Genomic DNA, 24,841 nt, shown 5'->3' on the forward strand with positions numbered 1-24,841 from the left:
TCAGAGGTAGCGGTTGAGGCTCTAGGGGATTGAATTACATTAGCCAGGGAGAAGAATATAGACAAATAGGCATCAATAGGTACTAATATAATAATTAAGAAGCCCTGGTGGCACAGTGGTTAAGTGACTGGCCGCTAATCAAAAGGTCAGCGGTTTGAACCCACCAGCCACTCTGAGGGAGAAAATATGTGTCAGTCTGGCTCTGTAAAGATTACAGCCTTGGAAACCCTATTGGGGAGTTCTGCTTTGTCCTGTAGGTTCACACGAGTTGGAATCAACTCCACAGTAGCGAGTTAATAGAATACTTCAGTTTGTATGCTGTGGAGTTAGAATGCCTGAATTCAAATGTCGTTCTGCCATTTAATGCACTAGAACCTTGGGAAAGTTATCCAGTTTCTCTGTACCTCATTCCCGTTTTAGCAATGAGATTGCTAATATCACCATCTTAAAGGAATATAGTGAGGATTGATGAAATAAGGCACTTAGCCTAGTGCTAGGAATATGATAAATGCTAAACAATTAGCGAATAATAGAAGTTCTAATCCCATAGGTTGTTGCGAGGATTAAATGAGGTAAGACATGTATATAAGAGAAGTAAATAAACTCAGGAAGTTTTAGTCAATTATACTGCTACTCATGATCAGTTTTGAAAGAAAAGGGCTAAACATTAAGGAGCATGGATGTTTAAGGTATGAACAGAGGAGGAGAAATAGCCAAGAGTACTAAGAAAAAAAGTGTGAAAGAAGTGGGAAGAAAATGAAGAAAAAGACCTTTTTTAATTTAACAAGTCAGGCACTATACTTTTCTAGAAACTAAGGGAGGAGGAAGTCTTGAGGAAGAGATGGCAGTCACCGGTGTCATTGCTTCAGAGGCAGGTCAGTCATATAAGACGAAGAATGGTGTGCTGGATTTGGCACATAAGTTTAGGTGACCTCACTGAAAGCAGTTCCAGTAAAATGTTTGGGATGGCAAGAGATTGCAGCAGGCTGAGAAGTGACTATGACGTGATGGAGTAGAGACCTAAGAGTAAAATACTCTCAAAGCTGAGTTGTGAAGAAAGTGAGAGAGGGCAGTAACCTGGGGGGAAAGCAGAGTCAAGAGAAGATAGAATGGGGGAATGTTGAGCATGCTTATAGGCTGAAAGAATGGCAGCTACAAGAGAAAGAGTGGTGTAAGGTCTTTGGAATAGAAAGGAGAGATGACATCAGAGCACGGTGGCAGTGTTCATTCATTCAGCTAATTGTTTCACTCAACAAATATAGATCGAGCACCTGCTATATGTCATATGCTGTTCTAGGTGCCGAGGATACTGTGTTCAACAACAATATCACTGCTCTCAAATAACTTATATTCCGGTGAGGAAACAGACAATAAGCAAACAAGAACATGGCCAATAAGTGCTGGGCAAAGAATCAGAAAAGGGTGATGTGATAGAGTGTCCAAGTGACTACTTTAGATTGAGTAGACAGGGAAGGCCTGTGGAGCTGACATGTAAAATAATACCTGAGTGACCTGCAAAGAGCAGGGAGAATAGCATTCCAGGCAGAGCTTATATAGAGGCTGTAGAGCAGAAAGAAGCTAGGAATGTGCCAGGAGCTGAAAAAGAACAAGTGTGGCTAGAGCAGAGAAAGCTAGGGAAGAGCGAGGAGGTAAGGAGTACAAGTCAGTGGAAAGCCATTGGAGAGTTTTAAGCTCTGACAATTTTCAACTGCTTTGAAGGGAACAAAAAAAGCAGCTGAGATAGGGGAGAAGGCTGTCTATTTTAAATAAGGTGATGACATTTAAACTGAGATGACATTTACACTAAAGGACAAGATGGCAGCCTCATAAAGAGTGGGGGAGGAATATAACAGGCAGGGAGAATAGCATGTGAGGCCCTGAGATGGGAAAGAACTTGGCATGCTTCGTGAAAAAAACTTGTATCTGGGAATGGGTAACCAAGGGAGAGAGTGACAGGCCATGAGGTTAGAGAGCTGGAGGTGCTAGTGTACATGCATCCACACTAGAGTTAATTTAGGAGCCATCAGCATACACACAGTACTGTATTCTGGCCCTGGGATTGGATAGGTTATCCAGGACAAAAGTAGAGAGAGAGAAAAACCCCAGGACTGAACTTTGCAGGTCATCAAGATGCCAGTAGAGGTGGCCGAAAAGAGCTACTGGGAGGTGGAAGGAAAACAAGGAGAGAGTAGATTTACAGAGGCTTTCAGGGAAGATAATGTTTTAAGGAAGGAGTCAGCTGTGCTGCCACTGGGAATTGAAGTCAAGTGATGGCAGATAAATGATCTTGGATTTGGCACTTGAAAATTGACATTGAAGAGAGCAGTTTCACAGCACCTGAGGTGGGGGTGGGCAGAGCAGAATCAGATTGGGGTGGGTTGAAAATGAATGGGTGAGGGGCTGAGAAAGTTGTGTGGGTAGTTTCTTCAAGACATTTAACAAGGAGCAGAGAAATAGGCGGTAATTAGACAAGGATCGTGGAAGGTTTTTTAAAGATAAGAGATAGCTGAGCATATTTTTTAACTGATGAGAATAATTAGGTTGAAATTTAGGTGATAACTGAAAGATGCTATCCTTTTAGAAGCCTGGAGAGGATGGAATTCAGAACCAAGAAGGATAGAGTAATTTGTCTTGACAGGGAAGACACTCTCAATTGTGAATGGAGGGAAGGGAAAAAGATGTAGGGAGGTAGAAAGATGCTGGAATTTGAGAAAGATAATTTTAATGTTTTTAGTGAAGTACAAGGCAAAGCCATCTGTCAGAGAGGGTAGAGAAGGGTGTGTGAGATTTGAGGAGAGAAGGTATGAAATAGTTGTCTTAGAGAGTGGAAAAGTGAACTGACCAGAACAAACCATGGTTGCCAGGCAGAATAAAGGGGCTCATTGATAGGAAGTTTGTAATACTGCATTTCGTGTGAAACCAGTCAGTCCTATTGTGATTTTTCTCCCCTATGTCTTAGACCCTCAGTTCCTTTTCCTACTTGAAAAGTAGGCTGACATCATTCTCCAAAACTATATATAAACGCATCTTTTGAGTTCTCTAAGGAATCTTCATTCCAATGGCTACCTCAGCTTCTAAATTTAGTAGGATATTAACCAAAGCAGGAATATATGCAGGTACTTCTATTCAGAGAAGCTTCATCCCTCAGTTTTTCAAAATTTCCACTCAACCTACCTTATTTAATGTATGTGTCCTATCCTGTCATTGTCAACTGGCCAGCCTACTGGGACTTCTGTAATGCTCCCCTCAGTTGTGAAATCTTCCTGGCTGTTAATTAAAGGGTGGCCATAGAATATTAGTAGGTGTTAAGAAAAAAGGATGGGGGGTGGTTCTGTGCTCAAATTAGTTTGGAAAATGCTGGGTTTTACAGATTTCTGTTAGCCCCCTCCCCCTTTTTTTTTATTGCAGGACTTCTCAGAGCCTTTATTAAGCTTACGGTATATGCATGCAAATCATCAAGAGGGTTATACCGATATTTAGCATTTCCAAAAGTTATATAACCACAGAACCCATTTTATACAAACCCTCTTAATGGACTCCTATTATGGGAGTTTTACTTTGTAAAACATTGCTTTAGGATGCAAAAACACAAGGGGCAGGATATATTGGTTAATTTCAAACTTGACTCCCCTTTGTGTCGTTATCAGAACCAGGATCATTATGCAGTTCTTGGACTTGGCCATGTAAGATACAAAGCTACACAGAGACAGATCAAAGCAGCTCGTAAGTACTTTGTTATTTTTGAAATTATCAAATGTCTGGCACAGGAAATGCTATTCTATTTGAATGATATGTAAGATCATAGCCTATAGCCATAACTCTAGATTTAGCAGCACGTGTTATATTGACCCACCAGGTGCTCCTTGGAAACTTTGGGGCAGCTCTACTCTGTCCTGCAGGACCGCTATGGGTTGGAATCAACTCGACGGCACTGGGTTTTTGGTTTGTTTATATTGACGTAACAACGTATAACCACAGTCTTTACTTTCAGAGCCAGAAAAAAGGCTTGTCAGTCTCATGTATGGACTTTGCCATTAGTGATAAGAAGTAAGGGCGTGTGTGTCTGTAGCAGGATAAAGAACATTCCCCCGATGGCAAGCTTTTAAAAAATAACATTCTAGCTCTCTTTAGAAGTATGAACAGCTGTACTGAGTGGAAGTTGCCTTATTACTTAGGTTGTTCAATGTTAATATTTTCAGGTCACACCTTGTGGATATCACCTTCTCTCTTGTACCCAAGAAAGTTATTTGATGCTTCATTGTCATTTTCATTGACAAAGTTAACATGGACATCATTTCTTTCATACGCATTCATTTCACCTGATTAGTAAACTTTGATGAAAGAGGTGAGGGTGATTAGTTTTCTGTGTGTTATCTTAGGAGCTTGTTCTTCCCTCCACTCCAGAGGATGGAGATTGAGGTCAGAGGAGGAGATAAGATTGTGGGCATATAGAAATGGAATAGAGAGTCAAGACTTGTACTTGGAGGAAAAAGGTGGCTGAATGAGAACTCTCCTATGTTGAGAAACACTCATGTAGACTAAGTACAGTAGATGAACTCAAAATTTTTCCCTAAATGTTTACGTTTAGGAAAATTCGAGAAGGTATTTTTTAATAAAGTGAAGGGATTTAGAAATTAGTTTATATCTATGATTGGATTTCTTAAAAGATTGACATGGTTATAGACTAAACTTATGCTAATGCATGTGAAGTTATTACAATATATATAAATACCAGGAACATTCATTTGTCAGGGAAAAGTATTTGTCAAATTGTGCTATATGGAATAATAGCACACAAATACCAAATATGTCTTGATACATATAAATTTGTAAAAGAATCAGAAGCGACTTAGACCTATGAAAACAGTTGGTGTCTTGAGGTAAAGGAATTCAGTTTCTTTCTCTTAAGATGGAAAAATGTACAATAAACTTTAAAAGCACCATCCGTTTACTTTGTTAAGTCCAATCTTTTATTGGCATGATAAAAATCAAGTTTTGAATATTCTATAACCAAAAGTTTTGCAATACCAGTGCAGAGATTATCAACATTAAGGGAAATTTTAACTCATTCTGTGCTACTTTTGTTGAAAATTCTATCAGTATTTGTTCAGAAGGAAACTTGTTCTCTTATCTCTGTCACTATAAACAGTTGCTGTTTAACTGCTTTCTGAAAGTCTAGTCCAAATCTAAAAGTACAAAGTTAGCGTATACCAAAAAAATCCATTGCCATTAAGTAGATTCTGACTCATAGTGACCCTATAGGACAAAGTAGAACTGCCCCATAGAGTTTCCAGGAAACGTCTGGTGAATTCGGACTGCCAGCCTTTTGGACAGCAGCCAAACACTTAACCACTATGCCACCATAATTGTTAGCACAAACAAACCTAATTAAAAAAATATATCTGATAGTATTTGAGATCTTTCTAGTTGTTGTATCCAGTTACAAACACACAGACAAAATTTAGCTTTGTTTGATGTATTTCGAATTGCTGTAATGAAAATTAGGAGGTCAGTTAAGGTTGAATAAAATGAGATTTTTTTCTCCCTTATCCGCATTATCTGAGAAGAATAAATTACTAGAAAAGTTAAATGATGGGTTAAGATAAAGTATTTGAGTACTAAAGGTGGTATCTAAATTGCTAACGTAATTTTGTTCTTGAAGTAAAAGTTGACACACTTGGAAATGATAGCTGTAGATTTGATAATCTTTGCATGGAAAATGAAGTCTTTGGTAATTTGAATTTTTTATATTATAATAATTTTAGCTTAAATATATCTGATATTTTAAATTGAAAACTTTCATATCAAGCTTTTTACGAATTAAAAATCATATTTAGAGCCCTTTTATAACAGTAGCAATTTGAATGTAAAATCTCCTTTGCTAAAGTTGCCTCAAAACACCCCAGTAACTTTCTTTATTTGGAAGCAGAGGGAAGAAAAATCTGAAATTTCGGTAAACATATAACAGCTGATCTCGAGCTACCTTTGTTTCTTTTTCAAACTGATAGTGTTCTTCGAACCCTTTACCTTACTTTTAAAATTGGGTAACATGCCTACCAGGGACAAGTATAGGACAATCTCAGAATCCTTTAATATGCACAGGTGATTAGAAGTGAAAAGTCAACATAAAAAAAAAAAATAGTGCAGCATAAGAGGAAACTATCTAAGAAGAAACTGAAGACATTACCTCTCTCAGACTTAATTTATCATAAGGTTCAGAAGAAAACTTGAGAGCTGTTTACTGCATGTTGTTGTGAGACATGAAGATACCGCACTGGGGTGGAGTAGGCATTGCAGAAAGGAGTCTGGAGAAATACGTAAAGATTGTCCAGAAACTAAAAACGTGAGAGCAGCAGTTAAAATTTCAAAGGCTGACTTAAAATTAGAAAATAAAAATTGAGGAATGTTTCTAAGATTCAAAGAGAAAGAATGAAGAGATGCTAAATTTCCTTAAAGAAGTCAAAACAGATGTAACAATATTTGCAAATAAAGAAGAAATCAAAACAAATGTAATTGGTAGTAATTGCAAATAAAAAAGAAAACGTTCCTGAATTATGGAGATTTATGTCTTAAGATAAATTAGGTTTCACTAATCTACTTATACTTAGAGTTCCTAGGATAACATGTAAGTGAAGATGTGCTGGACAAAATCCATTTTGCTGGCAAGGGTGAAAAAGCCTAGAGTGAGAGACTTAGAGCTTTCACTGGCTGTCCTGGTGTGGTGGAAGCCTGTGCACAGCATCTATACTGTGAATTACAGTGACTGCTCAACAGTGGTGGAATCATCATGCCTCCAAACCATCTGGTATAATTCGGCTATTGTTCCTGGCTACGTAACCTCCAAACCTGATCGTCTAGCTCTCATGGAGATTCTCTGAGCTACCTAATCACTTTTAATAAATTCCTTTTCTGCATAAACCAGCTGAAAATGCCTCTTCCCAAGTGTTAGTGGAGAAACTGATCGACCTTATCTATAAGAAGAATCTCTGACCTGAAAAAAACAAAATGTATTTGTCACAGTTCCTGGTCCTGGGCAGTATATGTGGAAATGACTCAGCTTAATGTGTCCATAAAAGGATTTGTACAAGAATGTTTGTAACACCTTACTGAAAAACTGGAAACCACCCAAATGTCCAGCAACAGAATGGATAAGCAAACTGCTGTATATTGACACAGTGGATTACTACTCAGCAATTAAAAAATGGAACAAGTTACCGGTACACACGAGAATGTGAATGAATCTGAAAACATTACGTTGAGCAAAAGGAGCCAAACACAGATAATATTGTATGCTTTCATTTACATGAAGTTTAAGAACTTATGGTGACAGAAATTAGAAAGGGGTTGTCCCAGGTGGTTAGGGGTGAGTTGACAAGAAAAGGATAAAAGGGAGCTCTGTGGGTGATGAAAGTGGTATATATCTTCTTTTGGTTTGTAGTTACATGAGTGTATACAGTTGTGAGAGTTCATTGAACTGAATACTTAAAATCTGAGGATTTTATTCTGTGTAAATTGTATCTCAATTTAATTAAAAAAATACATTTAAACAAACCAAAAAAGTAAATCACTTGGGAAATTAAGTATACTCTGGGACCTAGGGAAACCCTGGTGGCATAGTGGTAAGTGCTACGGCTGCAAGCCAAGGGGTCGGCAGTTCAAATCCACCAGGCGCTCCTTGGAAACTCTATGGGGCAGTTCTACTCTGCCCTATAGGGTCACTATGAGTCGGAATCGACTCGACGACACTGGGTTTTGGTTTTCTGGGACCTAGGAATTAAAAAAAATTGTACTACAGAATAGATCTTTTGTGTGTGAAAATAAGATCACTGCCTTTCAAGACTTAAAAGAGCTGTACCTTCAGTAAATTCATTGCCTTAAACTATTATATTACTTTTTTTCTAGATTTTATTTATTTTGTTGTTGCTAAAAATATACACAGCAAAACATACACCAATTCAACAGTTCCTATGTGTACAATTTAGTGACACTGATTACATTCTTTGAGTTGTACAACCGTTCTCATTCTCTTTTTCTGACTTGTTCTTCCCTCATTAATGCTTAGATAAACTTACTCTAGGATGAGATTCTCTTAAAAATCACCTGAGAAGCTTATTAAAATGTTAAAAAGAGGAAAAAAATAAACCAGGTATTCAATTCAAACTTTGGGAAGAACAGCACTAAAGAAGGTGGAGGAAAAAAATAAGAGATAAAACAGTATCCCAAAATTGGTTTTATAAAAAGAAAAAGCAAATGGTGAAGTCAGGAAAAGAAGATGAAAACCATTATAGAAGATATTTTTTTAGATCACTTTACATGCAAATGAATTTGGAAATTGATCTTTTTTTAAAATTTAAAAAGTATCAAAGAATTATCTACTAGAATACACTTTCTAGGCCCAGATAATTTTGCACATGAATTCCTTCACATGTTTAAGATACTGAAAATTCTCATGCTGAACAAACTATTTGAAACAATTTTGTGAAGTTAATGTAATTAGTCTCTATGTGAAAACCTGGCAGAGAAAGCTAAAAAGACTAGAAATCTCATTCATCAATACAAAAATCCCAATTAAAAGAATCACAAATTGAATTCAACAGTCGATTAAAAGAATAATTCCCATGAACGAGTAGGTTTTCTCTTCATCTGTTTGTAGTTTAGATAATATTGTTAAATCTATGTGATTTCCTAAGTAGATGGTGAAAGTACATAAAATGCAGTTTAATACCCATCCCTTTTTAATAAACAGGGCTTGAAAAGGAAAATAGGAGCACTTCCCTACCTTTGTAAGTGTTTCAGACCTGTAGTCAGTAAACTTTTAACTGAGCAGCTGTAGTGATACTGCCGTTAAAATCTAGGAGGAAACTAGCCTGCTGCTATTTTTAATGCTATTTTGGGAGGTGGGGTCAGTGAATTAAGTATTAAATAAGAGAGAGAACTATTGGAAATAAGAAATATATGGAAAATGCAAATATCTGTAAGGAAATATACCAAAATGTCCCCAGCAATTGTCTTTGGGTGTTAGCACTTTGGCCAGCTTTTAATTCTTTCATCCTCTCTGTAACTTCCACATTTAATGAATATATGTTTTATCATGGAAGAAAATATTTTAAAACTAATGTTATAATTTAAAAAATGGTCTCCGTTTAGCTCATCTTTATTTTTAGCTTTGATGTCTACAATGACAGATTATCTACAAATTATCTAAATCTGACTTATTTTGTAGATAAAGCAATGGTTTTAAAACATCACCCAGACAAACGGAAAGCTGCTGGTGAACCAATAAAAGAAGGGGATAATGATTACTTCACTTGCATAACTAAAGGTAAGAAAATATTTTACAGTAAGGAATTTCTACTACTAATAATAATTACTTGGATTGGGTTTCCTATGAATACTGTATTTCATTTAACTCTGTTGCAACATTTTAAAAGGGGCCTTGGTGGCACAGTGATTAAAGCCGTCAGCTGCTGACCTTAAGGTCGGTGGTTTGAACCTACCAGCTGCTCCATGGAAGAAAGATGTGGAAGTCAGCTTCCGTAAAAACGTACAGCTTTAGAAAACCCTATGGGGGGACTTCTAAGTCAATTGGCAAAATAATTCTATTATGAAAACATTTCTGCATCCCACTTTGAAATGTGGCGTCTGGGGTCTTAAATGCTAACAAGCAGCCATCTAAGATGCATCAATTGGTCTCAACCCACCTGGATCAAAGGAGAATGAAGAACACCAAGGTCACACGATAACTACGAGCACAAGAGACAGAAAGGGCCACATGAACGAGAGACTTACATCATCCTGAGACCAGAAGAACTAGATGGTGCCCGGCTACAACCGATGACTGCCCTGACAGGGAGCACAACAGAGAACCCCTGAGGGAGCAGGAGATCAGTGGGATGCAGACCCCAAATTCTCATAAAAAGACCAGACTGAATGGTCTGACTGAGACTAGAGGAATCCCGGTGGTCATGGTCCCCAACCTTCTGTTGGCCCAGGACAGGAACCATTCCCGAAGACAACTCATCAGACATGGAAGGGACTGGACAATGGGTTCGAGAGAGATGCTGACAAAGAGTGAGCTACTTGTATCAGGTGGACATTTGAGACTGTGTTGGCATCTCCTGTCTGGAGGGGAGATAGGAGGGTAGAGAGGGTTAGAAACTGGCAAAATTGTCACAAAAGGAGAGACTGGAAGGAGGGAGCGGGCTGACTCATTAGGGGGAGAGTAAGTGGGAGTATGGACTAAGGTGTATATAAGCTTATATGTGACAGACTAACTTGATTTGTAAACGTTCACTTAAAACTCAATAAAAATTATTAAAAAAAAAAAACCCTATGGGGCAGCTCTGCTCCGTCCTGTAGGGTCACTATGAGTTAGAATCCACTCCGCGGCAGTGGGTTTGGTGTTTGGTGGATATAACATTTTACCTTACGAATAGCAGCAGAACATTGTCTGATACAGTGCCAGAAGATGAGCCCCTCAGGCTGGAAGTCACTCGAAAGACTACTGGGGAAGAGCTTCCTCCTCAAAGCCAAGCCCACCTTTATGACATGGGTGGAATAAAGCTTTTGGGACCTTCATATGCTGATGTGGCATGACTCAAAATGAGAAGAAACAGCTGTAAACATCGATTAATAATCACAGTGTAGAATTTACGAAGTATTCACCTAGGAAAAGTGGAAGTTGACAGAAATGAAATGGAATGCATAAACATTAATACCCTAGGCATTTTGTTGTTGTCGTTAGGTTCTGACTCAGAGCAACCCCGTTTACAACAGAATGAAACACCGCCTGGTCCTGCGCCATCCTCACAATCTTTGTTACCCTCGAGCCTATTGTTGTAGCAACTGTGTCAGTCCCTTTCATTAAGTTTCTTCCTCTTTTTCACTGACGCTTTGCTCTACCAATCCTGATGTCCTTCTCCAAGGACCATTCTCTCCTGATAACATGTTCAAAGTATGTGAGACAAAGTCTCGCCATCCTTGGCTTGTAAGGAGCGTTCTCTCTGTACTTCTTCCAAGACAGATTTGTTCTTTCTTCTGGCAGTCTATGGGATATTTAATGTTCTTCACCAACACCATAATTCAAAAGCATCAATTTTTCTTCAGTCTTCCTTATTCATAGTCCACCTTTCGAATGCATAGGAGGCAACTAAAAATAGCTTAGCTTTGGTCAGGCTCACCTTAGTCCTTAAAGCAACATCTTTGCTTTTTAACACTTTAAAGAAATATCTTGCAGCAGATTTACCCAATGCGATATGTCATTTGATTTCTTGACTGCTGCTTCTATGGACATTGATTATGAATCCAAGTAAGGTGAAATCCTTGACAACTTCAGTATTTTTTGTTTATCATGATGTTGCTTATTGGTCCAGTTGTGAGAATTTTTGTTTTTTTTTATGTTGAGGTTCAATCCATACCAAAAGGCTGTAGTCTTTGATCAATAAGTGCTTCATGTCCTCTTCACTTTCAGCAAGCAAGGTTGTGTCATCTGAATAACGAAGGTTGTTAATCCATCTTCCTCCAATCCTGACCCCTCATTCTTCTTCGTATAGCTCAGCTTCTCGGTTTACTTGTTCAGTGTACAGATTGAATAAATATGGTGAAAGGATACAACCCTGACACACACCTTTCTTAACTTTAAACTACGCAGTATCCCCTTGTTCTGTTCAAACGACTGCCTCTTGTTCTATGTACAGGTACCTCATGAGCAAAATTAAGTGTTCTGGAATTCCCATTTCCTGCATTGTTGTCCATAATTTGTTATGATACACACAAATGCTTTTGCTTAGTCCATAAAACACAGGTAAACATCTTTCTGATGTTCTCTGCTTTCGTCAAGATCCATCTAACATCAGCAATGATATCCCTTATAAATGGCTAGCACCAGTCCATTCAGCTCACTAATACCTAGGGTATTGATCTTAATGTGTTCCATTTCGTTTTTGAAGACTTCCAATTTGCCTAGATTCACACTTTGTACATTCCATGTTTGGATTATTAATGGATGTTTGCAGTTGTTTCTTCTCATTTTGAGTCATGCCACACCAGCAAATGAAAGTCCTGAAAGCTTGACTCCATTCATGTCATTAAGGTCAACTCTTCCCAGCTCTTCCCAGTTATATTTTGAGTGACTTCCAACCTGAGGGGCTCATCTTCTGGCACTATACCAGACAATGTTCTGCTGCTATTCACAAGGTTTTCACTGGCCAATTTTTTCAGAAGTAGACCGCCGGGTCCTTCTTCCTCTTCTCTCTTAGCCTGGAATCTCTGCTGAAACCTGTCCACCATCGGTGACTCTGCTGGTATTTGAATACTGGTGGTATAGCTTGTAGCATCGCAGCAATACGCACGCCACCAGACTATGACAAACTGACAGACATGTGGGGATCCTAGACATTAGTGAGCTGAAATGGTCTGGTATTGGCCATTTTGAATTGAACAGTCATATGGTTTACTATGCCGGAAATGACAAATTGAAGGAGAATGGCATCGCATTCATCATCAAAAAGAACATTTCAAGATCTGTCCTGAAGTACAATGCTGTCATTGATAGGATAATATCCATATGCCTACAAGGAAGACCAGTTAATATGACTATTATTCAGATTTACACACCAAACACTAATGCCAAAGATGAAGAAATTGAAGATTTTTACCAACTTCTGAGTCTGAAATTGATCAAACATACAATAAAATGGCATTGATGGTTACTGGTGATTGGAATGCTAAAGTTGGGAACAAAAAAGAACCGGTAGTTGGAAAATATGGCCTTGGTGATAGAAATGATGCCAGAGATCACATGACAGAGTTTTGCAAGACCAACAACTTATTCATTGAAAATACCTTTTTTCAACAACATAATTGGTGACTATACCTCACCAGATGGAATACATAGGAATCAAATCAACTGTGGAAAGAGACGATGAAGAAATCTCAATATCATCAGGGTCAGGGGTTGGCTACAGAACAGACCATCAGTTGTTCCTATGCAAGTTCAAGTTGAAGCTGAAGAAAATTTTAAAAAGTCCACGAGAGCTAAAGTACGACCTTGAGTATATTCCCCTGAATTTAGAGACCATCTCAAGAATAAATTTGATGCGTTGAACACTAATGACTAAAGACCAGAGGAGTTGTGGAATGACAACAAGGACGTCATACATGAGGAAAGCAAAAGATTAAGAAGACAAGAACAGAAAGAAAAGATCAAAACGAATGTTAGAAGAGACTCTGAAACTTGCTCTTGAACGTAGAGTAGCAAAAGCAAATGTAAGAAATGAACACGTAGAAGAGCTGAAGAGAAGATTTCAAAGGGCAGCTCGAGAAGAAACGTGCAAAGACTTGGAGTTAGAAAACAAGAAGGGAAGAAGACACTGGGCATTTCCCAAGCTGAAAGATCTGAAGAAAAAAATCAAGCCTCGAGTCTCAATATTGAAGGATTCCGCAGGGAAAATACTAAATGACACAAGAAGCATCAAAAGAAGATGGAAGGAATACACATTAAGTGTACCAACTAGAATTAGTCGATATTCAGCCATTTCTGGAGATAGCATATAATCAAGAACCAACGGTACTGAGGGAAGAAGTCCAACCTGCAGTGAAGGCATTGGCAAAAAATAAGGCTCTGGGAATTGACGGAATACCAATTGTAATGTTTCAAGAAACGGATGTGTGAAGGTGCCAGGATCAGGGCAGTGCCTGACGTCTTCTGCCGTCACGGGGGGAAGGAGAATCAAGATCAACAGCCCAGGGCTTATTCCTATGAGGCAAAGGTCAGACATGCTTCCTCTCTCAGCTGTCTTTGTCAATTCTGATACCACTTATTTCTCCCACAGCACTCTCTACTTCTCTGCTGAATTTGATCATTCAGTGCAATGGCCACACAGAACTCACAGACCATACTCATAGTTATGGGGTTTATTAGGAAAGGAACATGTTACAATTCAGGTTCACTAGTGCTCAGGATACAGTTCTTCCATCATGACGGCCTCTTCCCAGCTGTGCCTACGTGCGTCCCTGTCCCTGTTGCTCAGCCTCTGCCGTGCTTGGGCAAGTATCACAGAGCTCTTTTAGTTCCCCGATAAGTGCTGCACTTCACCAGTAAGCTTTGGCCCAAAGGGGCTCAGCTCTAGCTCCGTGTGTCAGCCAACCTGGCTCCACCAAATGCCTGAAGGCACCCTGTTCCTCCAGTAAGCCGCCTGCCCAAAGGTGCTCAGCTTTCTCAAGCCATCAGCCAGGAAGCCCACTGTGCCATCTCCTGCAGGTACCTCCTGCCGCTCCTTCTGCCATCTTCAGTGTTACACATCTTCCTGTCTGTCTGGCTCTGTCTTTTTCTCTCTTGGTCTCCTGGTCCCAGGAGCTTCTTAGCACAGGGATCCCAGTCCAAAGGACACGCTCTTGATCCTGGCTCTTCTTCCTTAGTGGTGGTGAGATTCTCTCCTCCCATTCCCGGAATGGCTCATTTTAAGCCTAGCAGGATGGCAAAACTGACCAATCCCTGTGATCCATCACACTGCAGGATGCAGTGCGAGAAGTACTCATCTACACCAAGAAATTTGGAAGACAGCTAATTGGCCAACTGACTGAAAGAGGTCTATATTTGTGCTCATTCCAAAGAAAGGTGATCCAACAGAATGCAGAAATTAGCGAACGGTACCATTAATATCACATGCAAGTAAAATTTTGCTAAAGATGTTAAGAAATGGTTGCAACAGTACATCTGCAGAGAACTGCCAGAAATTCAAGCCAGATTCAGAAGCAGACGTGAAACCAGGGATATCATTGCTGATGTCAGATGGATCTTGGCTGAAAGCAGAGAATACCAGAAAGATGTTTACTTGTGTTTTATTGACTATGCAAAGGCATTTGATTGTGTGGATCATAACAAGTTATGGATAACATTGCAAAGATGGGAGTTTCAGAACATTTAATTGTGCTTATGAGGAACCTGTACTTAGATCAAGAGGCAGTCCTTCAAACAGAACAAGGGGATAGTGCATGGTTTAAAGTTAAGAAAGGTGTGTGTCAGGATTGTATCCTTTCACCATACTTAATTCAGTTTGTATGCTGAGTAGCTAATCTGAGAAGGTAGACTATATGAAGAAGAAAGGAGCATCAGGATTGGAGGAAAATTCATTAACCTGTGATACGCAGATGACACAACCTTGATTGCTGAAAGTGAAGAGGGCTTGAAGCACTTACTGATGAAGATCAAAGACCACAGCCTTCAGTATGGATTACACTTTAAAATAAAATAAAAATCCTCACGATTGGACCAAGCAGCATCATGATAAAAGGGGAAAAGATACCAATAAGCAACATCATGATAAATGGAAAAAAGATTGTAGTTGTCAAGGATTTCATTTTACTGGATCTGCAGTCAACACTCATGGAAGCAAGAGTGAAGAAATCAAAGGATGCATTGCATAGGGCAAATCTGCTGTAAAAGACCTCTTTAAAGTGTTAAAAAGCAAAGATGTCACTTTAAGGACTAAGGTGAGTCCTGCTAAAGCTATGCTATTTTTAATCACCTCCTATGCATTCTAAAGGTGGACTATGAATAAAGAAGACTGAAGAAGAATTGATGCCTTTGAGATATGGTGTTGGTGAAGAATACTGAATATACCATGGACTGCCAGAAGAACAAACAAATCTGTCTTGGAAGAAGTATAGCCAGAATGCTCCTTAGAAACAAGAATGGTGAGACTTGGTCTCAAGTAATTTGAACATGTTATCAGGAGGGATCAGTCCCTGGAGAAGGACATCATGCTTGATAAAGTAGAGGGTCAGCAAAAAAGAGGAAGACCCTTCAACGAGATGGATTGGCACAGTGAGTGCAACAATGGGCTCACACATAGCAAGGATGGTGGAGCTGTCTCGGGACCAGGCAGTGTTTCACTCTGTTGTACATTAGTGTTGCTGTAAGTCAGAACTGACTCAATGGCACCTAACAACAACAACATATAACATTTTAAAACATTTTCTGTTCCGTCAGGTTATTTCTAGCAGTCTCCCTAGAGCCTCAGTACTCAAAGTGAGGTCTCCACAAACAGCAGCATCACTAACACCTGGCAGCTTGTTAGAAATGGGAAATCTCAGGCCCCACCCCACACCTACTGACTCAGAGTCTGCATTTTAACAAGATCCTCAGGTGATTCTTGAGAGCCCTGGTGGTGCAGTTATTAAGAACTCAGGGTGCTAATGAAAATGTCAGCACTTCAAACCCACCAGCCACTCCTTGAATCCCTATGGGGCAGTTCTCTGTCCTGTGGGGTTGCTATGAGTCGAAATGGACTCAGTGGCAGTGGGTGTGGTTTTCGTTTTCAGGTAATTCTTAAGAGAATCTCATCTTAGAGTTAGTTTATGTAGGTATTATATTTAATGATGAGAGTACTAATGCAGACCTTTTCCCAGGAGTACTTTTTTAAATATGATTATAGCTTGTAGTGTTAGAGCTGTCATCTCCTAAATTAAATCTTCCCTACTCATGTAATTTTTATATATGAAAATTTAATAATTTTTTTTAATGGGAAAATATGTTTTCTCACAGAAAAAAAGATGTACAGAGTCATAGTGATGTGACTGTGATTTTTTTCCTCAGCTTATGAAATGTTGTCTGATCCAGTGAAAAGACGAGCATTTAACAGTGTAGATCCTACTTTTGATAATTCAGTTCCTTCCAAAAGTGAAGCAAAAGACAATTTCTTCGAAGTATTTTCCCCCGTGTTTGAAAGAAATTCCAGGTGGGTTAAAGTTTGCCTTTTGGTTATAATGCTCTGTTGGCTTGCTTATTGTAGTCTTCCAGGTTTCTGCTTTTTTCCTCTGATAATGGTTTTGTTTTCATTAGAAAATTTCCACAGTCTCTTCCTTTTTTTCTTTCTCTGCAATATTGAGCCCTTGGTGAGTTCATTTTGCACATTTATTTTGCTCTGTAAACGGAAGTTCTTCCTTTCCATAGTGAAAGCACTTTAGAACTCAAGTGATGTTTCTCTCTGTTTTCAATTTCCTTTGCAGGAAAGAACAATAGCAGACTTTATAGGTGATAGTAATTTCCCTTCCTTGTGCTTCCCCTTTATTAATGAGTGCACTGATTGATTTGGCCCGTTATCAATTAATAAAAACTTTTATTCTATTTTTTGAGCATCTGATTATCATACGGCTTCTTTGATGAAGGATGATTTCTAGATAAGAGTAATGCATATATAATGTCTTTCATTAGAAAGTCTATCTTTAAAGTAGTGTATATCAATATCAATCTACATGTTTTATTTTCTCTGCCCTGGAAGATTTTTTTTTTTTATGAACACATCTTGGCTGCACATTGGAATCACCTGGAAAGCCTAAAGAACCCCAGGTGCCTGGGTCCCAATCTCAGAGGCTCTGATTTAATTGATTTGGAGTGGGCATAGAGTTTTTGGAGGTTTTGTTGTCTTTTAATATACTTTATTTTGTTGTTGAGAATATACACAACAGGACATACACCGATTCAGCAGTTTCTGCCTGTGCAATTCAGTGATGCTGATCACATTCTTCAAATTGTGCAGCCATTCTCACCCTCCTTTTCCATGTTGTCCCTCCCCCATTGACAAAAGTTCACTGCCCCTAAATTTCCTATCTATCAAGTTGCTCTTGTCTATTTGATCCCATATAGATAGATTTTAAAAGAGGACTGTGCTCAAGGCAGACATTCTTTAGATTTAAAAGAGCACAGTGCTCAAGGCAGACATTCTTTACTAGCAATAGCTGAACTATTGCTTGGTTTAAAGAGGATTTTAGGGATATGTTTGGTTTCAGGTTTAAAGATTATCTCAGGGCAATAGTTTTAGGGGTTCATCCAGGCTCTTTGGCTCCAGAAAATCTGGATTCTGTTAGAGTTTGACATTCTGTTCTGCAAATCCCCCCTTTTGATCAGGAGCATATAGGGTTTGTTAATGCTTCCCAGATGATTCTAATATGCAGCCAAGTTTGAGAACTACTTTGATTAGAAACTTGACGTAGCCGAATATTCCCTCCATCTTTTCTCCTCGCATTTGTTTTATAACCTTGTTGAAGGTGATTAAAAGTGTATTTTTTTTTTTTTTTTTTTTGTAGGATGGTTTCATAGAGAGGAAAACATGGGTCAGTAGCAGCCTCAGGATTCCTTCCTGAGGTGATGGACCGAGTACTGAGCCTAGAAATTGACTCAGGTGGAAGATGGTGGCAACTAGGGTGGAAAGGGGGCATCAGTTCCCTTTTCTGAGTATTTTTTAAAAAGGCTAGGCCTACAGTTTGCTTCTGTGCTGTCTACTTAGGGGCAGCAATAAGTATGCTTGGGGAAGGGGACTAGCTCCTACTTTCTTAGAACAAAAACTTTCTTAGACAGCCTGGCAACTGCTACAACCCTGTTTTTCATAAAACTGAAGATAACCTGATGGTCAGGACTGTTCCACCTGAGCCTACCTTTGTCTTCTCTTTTATTGCCCCTACTTTGTTCAGGGCATCACTGCTGACCTCCCAGATCCATATTATCATTTTAGAGGTTGTAGGAAAAAGAGACATTTTAGCATGATTAGTAAAAACAGTTTGTTTGCTTGTTATAACAAATTAGACTGTCTCTTGAATTTTTGTGTAAAATTTTTTAATCATATTTTTCTTTAACTATTTCAGGTGGTCAAATAAGAAGAATGTTCCTAAACTTGGTGATATGAATTCATCATTTGAAGATGTAGATGCATTTTACTCCTTCTGGTAAGTGAATACACTGTTTCTATGGTACTGTCAATGTTTTTTTTTTTTTTTTTTAATTGTATTTTAGATGAAGGTTCACAGAACAAAGCTTCTCATTAAACAGTTGGTGCACGTATTTTATGAAATTGATTAACAACCCTACGACATGTCAACAGTCTCCCTTCTTGACCTTGGGTTCCCTATTACAAGCTTTCCTGTCCCCTCCTGCCTTCTAGTCCTTGCTTCTGGTGTGCCCTTTTAGTCTTGTTTTGTTTTATGGGCCTGTCTAATCTTTGGATGAAGGGTGAACCTCAGGAGTGACTTTATTACTGAGCTAAAAGGGTGTCCGGGGGCCATACTCTCAGGATTTCTCCAGTCTCTGGCAGGGCAGTAAGTCTGGTCTTTTTTTGTGAGTTAGAATTTTCTACATTTTTCTCCAGCTCTGTCTGGGACCCTCTATTGCGATCCTTTCAGAGCAATCATTGGTAGTAGCCCAGCACCATCTAGTAGTACTAGACTCAGTCTGGTGGAGGCTGTGGTAGTTGTGGCTCATTAGTCCTTTGGACTAATCTTTCCCTTGTGTCTTTAGTTTTCTTTATTCTTCCTTGCTCCCAAAGGGTTGAGACCACTGAAATATCTTAGATGGCTGCTCACAGTCTTTTAAGACCCCAGATGCTACTCTTTTTCTTTATAAATTATGTTATGCCAGTTGAGCTAGATGTTCCTCTAGTCCCACAGCCCTCAGCCCAATAATTCGGTCCCTCAGGGAGTTTGGATGTGTCAGTGGGGATTCCGTGACCTTGCCTTATATAAGTTGTGCTGGCTTCCCCAGTACTGTGTACTGCCTTAGCCTTTGCCAAAGTTACCGCTTATCCATTGTCTGTTTAGTGTTTTTCCATCCCCACCCCCCCATCAAAGATTGTATCTTTTTGTGTGTAAACTTTTTCATGAGTTTTTTATGGTAGTGGTCTCATACAATATTTGTCCTTTGTGATTGACTTATTTCATTCAGCATAATGCTCTTCAGATTCGTCCATGTTGTAAGATCTTCACAGATTCATCATTTTGCATTGTTGTGTAGTACTCCATTGTGTTTATATACTGTAGTTTATCCATTCATCTGTTGATGGGCATCTAGGTTGTTTCCATCATTTTGCTGTTGTGAACAATGCTGCAGTGAACATGGGCGTGCATATGTCTATTCGTGTGACAGCTCTTATTTGTCTAGGATATATTCCTAGGAGTGGGATTGCTGGATCATATGTTATTTCTATTTCTAGCTTTCTAAGGAAGTGCCATATCATTTTCCAAAATAGTTGTACCATTTTACATTCCCACCAGAAGCATAAGAGCACCAATCTCCCCGCAGCCTCTCCAACATTTGTTATTCTCTGTTTTTTTTGATTTGTGCCAGTAATACCAGGGTGAGATGGTATCTCATAGTGGTTTTGATTTGCATTTCTCTTATGGCTAGTGATTGCGAGCATTTCCTCATGTGTCTGTTAGCTGCTTGAGTGTCTTCTTTGGTGAAATGTCTGTTCATTTCCTTTGCCCATTTTTTAGTTGGATTATTTGTCTTTTTGTTGTAGAGGTATTGGATTTTCTTGTAGATTTTAGAAATTAGACTTTTGTCAGATTTATAATAGCCAAAAATTTTTCCCCAGTTTGTAGATTCTTTTTTACTCTTTTGGCGAAGTCTTTTGATGAGCATAAGTGTTTAATTTTTAGAATGTCCCATTATCTAGCTAATCTTCTGGAGTTTGTGTGTTGTTAGTTACAGTTCGTTTCTTGTTAATTCCATGTATTAGGGCCTCTAGCATTGATGCTCTTTTTTCTTATATGATCTTTAGAGTTTTTGGCTTTATATTTAGGCCTTTGATCCATTTTGAATTAGTTTTTGTGTATGGTGTGAGGTATGGGTTCTGTTTCTTTTTTTTGCAGATGGACATCCAGTTTTGCCAGCACCATTTGTTTAAAAGACTGCCTTTTCCCCATTTGATGGACTCTGGGCCCTTGTCGAAGATCAGGTGACCGTAGGTGAATGCATTTACATCTGGGCTTTCAACTCTGTTCCATCGGTCAATGTATCTGTCATACCAGTACAGGCTGTTTTGACTACCGTAGCTGTATAGTACGTTCTGAGATAAGGTAGTTTGAGTCTTCCTACTTTATTTTTCAGTAGTGCTTTGGTTATCTGGGGCCTCTTTCCTTTCCATATAAAGTTAATGATTAGTTTTTCCATCTCTTTAAAGAATGTTGTTGGTATTTGGATCGAGATTGCATTGTATTTGTAAATCTCTTTGGGTAGAATTGTCATTTTCACAATGTTGAGTCTACCTATCCATGAGCATGGTATGTTTTTCCATTTATGTAGATTTCTTGGTTTCTTGCAGGGGTGTTTTGTAGTTTTCTTTGTATAGGTCTTTTACATCCCTGGTTAGGTTCATTCCTAAGTGTTTTTTTTTTTTTAGGGGCTATTATAAATGGTATTGTTTCCTGATTTCCTTTTTGTCATTCCCCTTATTGGTTTATAGGAATCCAACTGATTTTTGTATGTCTATCTTGTAACCTGCTACTCTGTTGAATCTTTCTCTTAGTTCCAGTTATTTTCTCATGGAATCTTTTGGGCTTTCCATGTATAGTATCATATCATCCACAGATAGGGACAGTTTTACTTCTTCATTACCAATTTGGATGCCCTTTATTTGTTTTTCTTGCTCTAGGTAGGACTTTCAGCACAGTGTTAAATAGGAGTGGTGATAAAGTGCATCCTTGTCTTGTTCTTGTTCTCAAGGGGAATGTTTTTAGCCTCTCTGCATTATGAATGATGTTGGCTGTTGGATTTGTATAGGTGCCCTTTATTATGTTGAGGAATTTCTCTTCTATACCTATTTTATTGAAAATTTTTATCAGGAATGGGTGTTGGACTTTGTCAGATACCTTTTCTGTGTCTATTGAGGTGATCCTGTGATTCTTTTATTTAAGTGGTGGATTACATTGATTGATTTTCTAATGTTGAACCATCTTTGTATACCTGGTATGAATCCTACTTGGTCCTGGTGTATTATTTTTTTGATATGATGCTGAATTCTATTGGCTAGAATTGTGTTGAGAATTTCTGCACCTATATTCATGAAGGATACTGGTCTGTAATTTTCTTTTTTTGTGGTGCCTTTCCCTGGTTTTGATATCAGAGTTACAGTGGTTTCATGGAATGAATTAGGAAGTATCCCTTCCTTTTCTGTGTTCTGAATTTTTTTAAGATAAATAATAAGACCTTGATTCAACATCAGTCACAATCAAGTCATTTTCAACTCATGGCAACCGTATGTGTGCCAGAATAGAACCGTGCTCCAGAGGGTTTTCAATGACTAATTTTTCAGAAATAGATCACCAGGCCTTTCTTCCGGGGTACCTCAGGGTGGACTCAAACCTCCAACCTTTCGTTTAGCAGCTAAGTGCATTAACTGTATCACCCAGTTACTCCTTGATTCAGTAAACACCATGTTAATTGAGGGGTGAGTGAATCACAGAACCTTCGCTCATTAAAGTCAGTGTGTTCAGAAATTATAAACGGTTTTTACATTATGCTGTGTATCTCCTGTATACTATTTTGATTTTTTAAGTCCATTTTCTATTAACCAGATTTCTAGATATTAAGCATACTGTAATGATAAAAATGAAAATTGGGGAGTCAGTTGAATTCACTGAGAATCAACACATTTTCATTAACTTTCTTCCTATGAAAAGTACTTGTGTACATGAACCACAACTACCATAGCCTCCACCATACTGAGTCCAGCACAACTAGATGGTGCCCAGCTACCACCAACGGTTGCTCTGACACAGGTGATCACAGTAGAGGGTCCCAGACAGGGCTGGAGAAAAATATAGGACAAAATTCTAACTTACAGGAAAAAAAAAGACGAGACTTACAGGCCTGACAGAGACTAGAGAAACCCCAAGAGTATGGCCCTTGGATATCCTTTTAGCTCAGTGATGAAGTCACTCCTGAGGTTCACCCTTCATCCAAAGGTTAGACAGGCCCATAAAAGAAAATGAGACTAAAGGGGCACACCAGCCCAGGGGCAAGGACTAGAAGGCGGGAAGGGCCAGGAAAGCTGGTAATGGGGAACCCTAGGTTGAGAAGGGGAGAGTGTTGACATGCATGGGATTGGCAACCAGTGTCACAAAACAATATGTGTAGTAGTTGTTTAATGAGAAGCTAGTTTGTTCTATAAACCTTCATCTAAGGAACAATTAAAAAAAGTATAATAGTAATTTTAAAAAGTACTTGTTTACATGAGGAAGGAGACAGTGCTATTTGTTTCTGTAATGAATCCATTAATTTGTAATAAACAAAAATTAGTGGCTACTTTGTATTATACGTGGCATATTTTCTTATTGTCTAGTAAATACAAAAAGATATAATCATTGTAAAACAAAATGATAAAATTTAGTTATATCAGTTGTAGTTGCTTTTACCTGCAGAGGATACAAATTAGAGGCAAAATAACCATTGTAAGAGTTATCTTAATCCCTGAGTGGGGCAAACAGCTCACTTGGCTGCTAATAGAAAGGTTGGAGGTTTGTGGCTACCCAGAGGTACCTTGGAATTCCGGAGGGCCTGGTGATCTACTTCGGATAAACTAGCCATTGAAAACCCTATGGAGCATGGTCCTACTCTGACACACATAGGGGTCACCAGGAATCAGAATCAACTTGATGGTAAGTAGTTACTGGTTTAAAAAAAAAAAAAAACACCGTTGCCGTCGAGTCAATAATGGCTCATTAAAAAAAAAAGAAACCCACTGCCATCGAGTTGATTCCGACTCATAGCAACCCTATAGGACAGAGTAGAACTGCCTGATAGAGTTTCCAAGGAGCGCCTGGCAGATTTGAACTGCCAACCTCTTGGTTAGCAGCCATAGCACTTAACCACTATGCCACCAGGGTTTCCTAATGGCTCATAGTGACACTAAAGGACAGAGTAGAACTGTCCCATAGGGTTTCCAAGGAGCACCTGGTGGATTTGAACTGCCAATCTTTTGGTTAGCAGCCATAGCTCTTAACCGCTATGCCACCAGTGTGGTTTAAAATTCCCTTAAAACTTGACAGATTAGTGAAAGTGAAGGCAGGAAAAACTATGTCCTGGGCAAGAGAGAAACCTAAGAAAGAAGAGCTAGCAGGGAGGTGTGATTTTGATTTGGGGGTTGTGAGTGTATTTTAAATTTTCATGCCAAATACAATTCATTTTAAAAATGTTAACAAAGGAGAATGAAGCATGGTGTTAGCTCTATACCAAAAAAGATGGGCGAGTTGTGGGGTGGGGGAGAGGCTCCATTAAAAATAAACTCATCAACTTGCTATTACTGTTTTTTAAAGTTAATGCATCTAACCTAATTTCAAAAGGATTTTTTTTTATTTGATTTGGCTTGATATTATTTTATTTCTGTTTATATTAGGTATAATTTTGATTCTTGGAGAGAATTTTCTTATTTAGATGAAGAAGAAAAAGAAAAGGCGGAATGGTATGTTTCCAAGTCGTCAATAAAGAAAGATGTTTAGTAATTTCTTTGATACTGTGTGTGATGAAGCAAAAATAGGCTATGTATTTTTTTTTTCTGTCCTTTTTTAAATGAGCTTTTTGATAGTTTAAAATCACTTCTTACAAGTTAAGGTAGATAGGGTCAAATCAGTAGTTGGTTAGGATGCACTTAAGAAATTGCCAAGGAATGTAATTGTCAGTAAACCTCATTCAGCATATTATTCTGGTAGCTTAACCTAGATTTTATTTTTGTTTTCTCTCTGTGTATAAGGGAGTGTCCTGACAGAAATGTCAAAAAAAAAATTACTGAAAATTAATACTAAGTAGAAAGAGACCTTTTGACTAATGTTTATAGTGACATAACATTTTAACCTTCTAAGACATTATTTACAATATAAATTTATGAAATACTACATTTTTCAGCCATACCATCTATAAACAGTAGTTCGTTTCCAATATTTTTCAATTTTATAGTCGTGATGAGAGAAGATGGATTGAAAAGCAGAATAGAGCAACAAGGGCACAAAGAAAAAAAGAAGAAATGAACAGAATAAGAACACTGGTTGGTAAGTATAACTGATAGTTTTTTGT

General features: G+C 38.5%; 1 protein-coding gene across 8 annotated transcripts in view; it reads left to right on the top strand.

Moving 5' to 3' along the window:
- The window catches only part of DNAJC2 (DnaJ heat shock protein family (Hsp40) member C2), a 45,665-nt gene that overhangs the window by 3,688 nt on the left and 17,136 nt on the right, over positions 1-24,841 (top strand). For 7 of the 8 annotated variants that reach the window (XR_010322663.1, XR_010322662.1, XM_064289892.1 and 4 more), the window contains exons 3-8: positions 3,648-3,723; positions 9,224-9,322; positions 16,598-16,739; positions 18,643-18,723; positions 24,168-24,233; positions 24,725-24,816. Coding sequence is in view for 6 of the 8 variants with exons in the window: in XM_064289892.1 (XP_064145962.1) it covers positions 3,648-3,723; positions 9,224-9,322; positions 16,598-16,739; positions 18,643-18,723; positions 24,168-24,233; positions 24,725-24,816 (556 nt within the window). In the remaining 2 variants the exon portion in view is untranslated. The remainder of the gene's footprint in view (positions 1-3,647; positions 3,724-9,223; positions 9,323-16,597; positions 16,740-18,642; positions 18,724-24,167; positions 24,234-24,724; positions 24,817-24,841) is intronic. The other variant, XM_064289896.1, reaches the window with a different exon arrangement.

Source organism: Loxodonta africana, chromosome 8 (assembly GCF_030014295.1).
Source record: "Loxodonta africana isolate mLoxAfr1 chromosome 8, mLoxAfr1.hap2, whole genome shotgun sequence".
NCBI lineage: Eukaryota > Metazoa > Chordata > Mammalia > Proboscidea > Elephantidae > Loxodonta > Loxodonta africana.